General features: G+C 36.4%; 1 protein-coding gene across 2 annotated transcripts; it reads left to right on the top strand.

Moving 5' to 3' along the window:
- Window positions 440-5,739, top strand: LOC107604644 (nucleolin). 2 transcript variants are annotated; one of them, XM_021104583.1, is made up of 9 exons: window positions 440-723; window positions 1,726-2,145; window positions 2,216-2,332; window positions 2,509-2,649; window positions 2,823-2,996; window positions 3,524-3,731; window positions 3,835-4,010; window positions 4,848-4,933; window positions 5,076-5,739. In XM_021104583.1, exons 2-9 carry the CDS (start codon window positions 1,726-1,728, stop codon window positions 5,221-5,223), a joined length of 1,470 nt encoding a protein of 489 aa, XP_020960242.1. In that variant the 5' UTR covers window positions 440-723; the 3' UTR covers window positions 5,224-5,739. The 2 variants fall into 2 exon arrangements, with proteins under 2 accessions (XP_020960242.1, XP_016161760.1); XM_016306274.2 differs by having other exon boundaries at window positions 447-723; window positions 1,701-2,145.

Genomic DNA, 6,102 nt, shown 5'->3' with positions numbered 1-6,102 from the left:
CATGGTTAACAAAATAATATTATTATTTAATGTCATATTCTTTTTTGTAATTATCTATCTAAAAGTAATTTTAACTAATATTATCTAAATTATTTATTTTATCAAAATCAATTTTAATATAAAATTATCAAACATAAATTATGTTGATATAAAATCACTTCTACTCAAAATCAATTTTATAAAATCACTCTTATTCAAACTCCAATTTGACAAATGCTAATCCAAACTTATGCTAAATCCATTTTTATTTGCCCTTGATGAACTAGGTAACAAAAAGTCCTTGTTGTCTTAGAACTAATAAGGTGAGGGATCCATTGTCCCTTTATTGTGTAGGAGATCATGTTGTCATTCATGTGAATAGATAGTTGGGTATTTACTCCCGCTTTTTGGTCGGAGGCATTTACTCCCCGTTTGTATACAAGACTTGGATCGTTTTGCGTAACAAACTTTTTTCTTTTATTTTAAGCTCTTTTTGTTACCGCTCATTGGGTTGTAGCACAGTAATTATGTTTCTCCAAAAGGATTTAGAGTGAAAGGCCCGGTCCAAAGGCCCAAGCCTAGGCACCGGCGAGCAACAGTGAATTCGGCCACCATTCCCCATAAGGCCACTCTCACGCTTCTCTGCGCCATTTTCTTCCATCTCCCAACTCTCTTTAGGATTTAGGGTTTCGAAATTTACAATTTGGAAGCCTCTATTGCCATTTCGATTTCTCTCGCATCCAGGTACCTTCGCTTTTCCATCTCGAATCATTCTTCTCAGCTGCACAGCTTTAGCCTATGATTTTTTATTGTAATTTCTTATGCAAACCAGTTAGCTTGATGCTTCTAGGTAAGACGAAACAGAATAATTATTCTTGCGTGGTTTATTATATGATGCGAGAGATTAGTTAGGTTATTACTCATAGAACATTGTTGGATAATAACATTTGGGTGGACGGTGTTGGAAATGGATATTCTCATATGAGGCTTCACAGTGAATGGTGATTTTCTTAGGAAAGCAAGGCTGGCTTCATTCCCAGGAACTAGGTGATAAATGGCATATTTGATAATGCTTTATTATCCAATCAAACCCCCAATTAGCTTTCAAGTTTCAGCTCTCTTTTGCTTGTTTGGTTTTGAAATGTTTATTGGTAACTGGGAAAGGATTAAGGAGTTGCATATATTGTTTGCACTTTCCTTTGTAATTACTCAGGTTCTCGCCATATAACATGCAAAATGTTGCTTTGTATATATTTAATTTTTTTTATAACAGTGTAGCTCAGTTTCTTATTTCTCACTTCTGTTCCTTTTCCCCTCTTTCTCTTTGTGCATTGTTGTCCCTCCCCACAAGTAGTTAAACAACATATAAACTGGCCACTGTTTTCTGGGCAACTTTCAGCATCTAAATTTTGAGATATTCTGAAATTCTGAAATTCTTTCTTCTTGGATTTTTCTTTTTCCTCTTTGATTGGCCTTTTGAGCATTGTTATCCTCTTGATTTCCGTTCACAAACTCTCTTGCCTGTCTCTGTTACTTTTGTTGTTATGTTATGATGATCCCTGGATTTAGAATCGATCATGTTTCTACTCCTTGGTCCGTACCTCATGGTACAGTCTCAATCAAAATTCTTACTCTGCAATTGGCCTCTCATATAATTTCCACCTTTCCAATTTGCAATCTCTCTTCTACAAATGCTTTTGGCTTCCGTGATTCCTTCACAGTTGCCCTGCAAGCTTGCTTTTCTAGATGCATAATATGCCTGGGACAAAGCAGAGTGATGAAACGGCCCAAAATCAAGAATCACCAGAGGGGCACAGTGAGCATGAAAAACCTACAGATTCTGATGAGCAGGTAGACCTTGAAGGGGATAATGATCAAGAGGAGACCATGGAGGAAGAGGTTGAATATGAAGAAGTAGAGGAAGAAGTCGAAGAGGAAGAAGAGGAAGAGGAGGAAGAGGAGGAAGAAGAGGAAGAGACTAAACCCTCAGATGGTGAAGAGGATATAGGAGTGGTAGACAATAAGGATGAAGATGAGAAAAAGAAACATGCAGAAGTTCTTGCACTTCCACCTCATGGGTCAGAGGTTTACATTGGTGGCATTCCTCACAAAGTTTCAGAAGAAGATTTGAGGGCCTTCTGTGAATCTGTGGGAGAAGTGTCAGAGGTATGTTTATTGAAAATTTCTGTTTCTTCACTCATTGCATGATTGTCTAAACTGATTAAATTTAGTGCAGGTTAGGATTATGAAAGGAAAAGATTCAGGTGAAGCAAAAGGTTATGCATTTGTGACCTTCAAGTCAAAGGAATTGGCATCTATGGCTATTGAGAAACTGAACAACACTGAATTTAAGGTAATTTGGTATAGATGTTCATTAACATTTTCTAACAATCGTGTAGTTTTTCATTTTTCATCGATTATTAGGTCATGACTTGTGTCTCTCAATTTGGCTCGTTTGTCTTTTTATGTTTCAAGCTAGCTACAATTACCCATGCCTATTAACTAATTAAGTCACCTCTGAGTTTCCAGGGAAGAAAAATAAGGTGCTCAACATCCCAAGCTAAGCATAAGTTATTCATTGGTAATGTTCCTAGAAATTGGACTTTAGAAAATATGAAGAAGGTAGTCTCAGAAATTGGGCCTGGAGTTGTTGCTGTGGAGCTGTTGAAGGTTTGTTTGACATATTTTCCCCTTTTTATTTCATATGGTTTAATGTTCTTAAATCTTAATTTACTATGGGGAAACCCTTTTCTTTTCCAAGTCATACCTTGTTCCAGAAACTTGAAGAATGTAGCATGATGAATAATTTTTTACTAACCTAGCAAACCATTTCGTTGTTACAGGACCCACAGATTTCTGGCCGTAATAGGGGGTTTGCTTTTATTGAGTATTACAATCATGCTTGTGCAGAATATTCAAGGCAGAAGATGTCAAACCCAAAATTCAAACTAGACGACAATGCTCCAACTGTGAGTTGGGCTGACCCAAGGAATTCTGAATCATCTGCTGCCACTCAGGTGATTGATTATATGTTATTTCATGTGAAATTAAATTACATGAATAGTGTGATCAAAAGAAATTACATTATTAGCTTCTCTTAAGAAGTCTAATAACTGGTTTCTGTATCACACTAAGAAGACAAAACTGAGACATATAATGACTTAATGACAACCGAATTGCCCAAGTCCCCCCACTACACATATACGCACAACACAACACAACAAGTTGTCTTAATATGGTAGATCCATATTAGACCGAATTGGATGCTCTGTTTTTTCCCTTAGATTCAACAGTGGATGTCATTTTACTTATCTTCATACTTGCTCAGGAAATTTGACCCTTTTTCTGGGTTCCAGGTTATTATGTTTGCTTGGTGCTTGTTTTGAGGGGATTTTTTTGGCTATTTTATTTGCTACTTTTGTAAGATTGATACTTTAATTATAGGATTAACTTTCTTATTTTCTTTGCTAGATCTAATGAAATACATACAGCTTTATAATGAATTGTGAAAATTGTATAGCTGAGACCTTGGTGCTTGGTACAGGTAAAAGCAGTTTATGTAAAGAACCTTCCAGAGAATATTACTCAGGATCGTCTTAAGGCACTGTTTGAACATCATGGAAAGATCACAAAAGTGGTTGTCCCTCCTGCTAAAGCAGGACAAGAAAAGAGCAGGTTTGGGTTTGTGCACTTTGCTGAAAGGTCAAGTGCCATGAAAGCATTGAAGAATACTGAGAAGTATGAAATAGACGGTAATTTTTCTTTCCCTTTTGCATACATTTACTCAATCTCTGTTCACAGTAATGCCAATAGATCATTACGTATCATAGGCATTAAATTTTCTTGGATGAGCAGGGCAATCTCTGGAGTGTTCACTTGCAAAGCCACAAGCAGATCAGAAGTCATCCGGTACACTAAATTCACAGAAGTCTGTTGTACTTCCCACTTATCCACCTCAACTTGGTTATGGCATGGTTGGAGGTGCATATGCTGGTATTGGCGCAGGATTTGGTCCTGCTGGGTTCACACAAGTAAGTTGATCTTTTCCCTAGTGGGGTCTCAGTTCTGTCTTGTAGTTTTTCTCAGGTGATTGAGGATTTGTGGAATATGCTTCTCACGAACTTGGAAAGTATGAAGTGTCAACTTAGTAATCAATGTCAAAAACTCGGACATTGGTATGACACATGTTGGATGTACATCCTGTATCAAGTAATTATATTCAATAATTTTGAATCTATTTAGCAATAGCAAGTTTCACACTTGAAGTATATCAAGAATGTTTAATATTCTATGGAAAGAGTTTAGAAAGTAGTAAATATTGAACTTCACACACACACATTGCATGTCCATGTTCTATCATTTTAAATTTTGTTGGTTTTTTCTATGTTTATTTGTGTCAAGTGTCCATGTTAGTTTTTTCACTTCTTACCCATGTTACGTGATGATAACAGTTGCTCTTAGCTTCACTAGGGGGTGAATAGTCACAATTTGGTTGTTTCCTTAATTTCATTATTCATGAGCTGATTAAGGGAGAAACAGTTTTACTGTGAAATTCAATTTATGGACTTGGTATGGCATATCTTGACTAGTTGACACATAAATTGATTTGTCTTAATGATGTCATTGTATTCAATGGTAATCAGAGTGCAGCAGATTCTAATGGTGATTTATATGATTTTAACAATGGACCAATGCAAATTGTAACTAATGCTCCAATTTTAGAACAAACATGCTCATAAAGCTTTAAGTCACTAGTTGCAAAACGAAATAAAGCACATTCTCTTTTTCAAGCAACACATGGCATTAGATATTTTTTTTTATGGATCTGTATGTACCTTGCTCATATAGAGGTCCTTAAATCTTTGCAGCCACTGATGTATGGTGCAGGAGCAACCGCAGCTGGCATGGCAATGATGCCAATGCTGTTACCAGATGGAAGGATTGGATATGTATTGTAAGTGTCCTGTTGGTTTCTCTAGTCATAGGCTTGTGGTTTTTCAATCATACATGCTTGGATATGTTAGCTTGTCCAATCAGTATTTAACAATTGGCCACTTAGTTGTTTTTCATGTCTCCTTTTTGTTTGGGGCCTGTAGGCAACAGCCAGGGTTGCAACCACATACTCCTCCTCCGCCAGTATCCAGACATGGCAAGAGCAGTGGTGGTAGCTCAAGTAGTGGGAAACGCGGAAATGATAATAGCCATAACCGTGGCCGTGGCCGTGGTCGGTATCATCCCTACTAATGTGTAACTGGTTCTGTTTGTGCTTAAAAGATCTTGAAAATGGAGGTGTTTTTGCTTTTCCCCTTACTGGTTACATCCATGAAAAATCAGTAGAGCAGGAGCAGATGCAGATGAATTCAATACATGTATATTTGTTGAAATACATAATTGGCTATGCATTTCATTCCATCCTTTTGGCTGCATGATGGAACCAAGTTAAGAAACGGGATTAATATATGTACAATCTTAGTCTATAATCAATTGCAATATGTTGTCGAGGCTCAAGGCGCCAAGCACCGGTTAGCACAGGAAGGGACTGCTGCGAACGATTTATGTTTCTAAGATGCATTATCTTGTTAAATTTAATGCTAAGGTAATTTTTCACGAGTTAGCATGTAATTTTGTCTTACTTTTTCGTTCTTGAATTTTTAGAGACAACCAAATTGAAGCCCTATTTTGGATGTCTTGTGCAAATTATATCGTATAGTATTCTGTGGCAATTTTTCTATATATGGGATATCCATTTTTCTCATGTTATTTTTATTTTATTTTATTAATTTTGGACAGGTTTCTCTCTCCGGATGTTCATCACATTTTGTGGTAGATTTTGATTTTCTACTCGGAAAATATTTTCAGGAAAAACAAAAAGTTGTGTAGCCATGGGCCATAAAATATTTTTAACAATATGAACATAGAAAATAAAAATGAGCTGAAGCCCAAACAACAGCGATTCTCATGGTTTATAATAACCCAACGCCTCAAGACCGAAATACCAAAATAATAAAGTAATAGTAATACCGCTACAATATGCTTGATAGGATGTGAAAAGAGAGAAATAAAAAACGTATTCTTGAAATAGTTGGCAACATAAAGCGTGACAAAACAAAATGCACGAGTTTA

This window comes from Arachis ipaensis, chromosome B06 (genome assembly GCF_000816755.2).
Source record: "Arachis ipaensis cultivar K30076 chromosome B06, Araip1.1, whole genome shotgun sequence".
NCBI classification, from domain to species: domain Eukaryota; kingdom Viridiplantae; phylum Streptophyta; class Magnoliopsida; order Fabales; family Fabaceae; genus Arachis; species Arachis ipaensis.
This window is presented reverse-complemented; position numbering and strand designations above follow the sequence as displayed.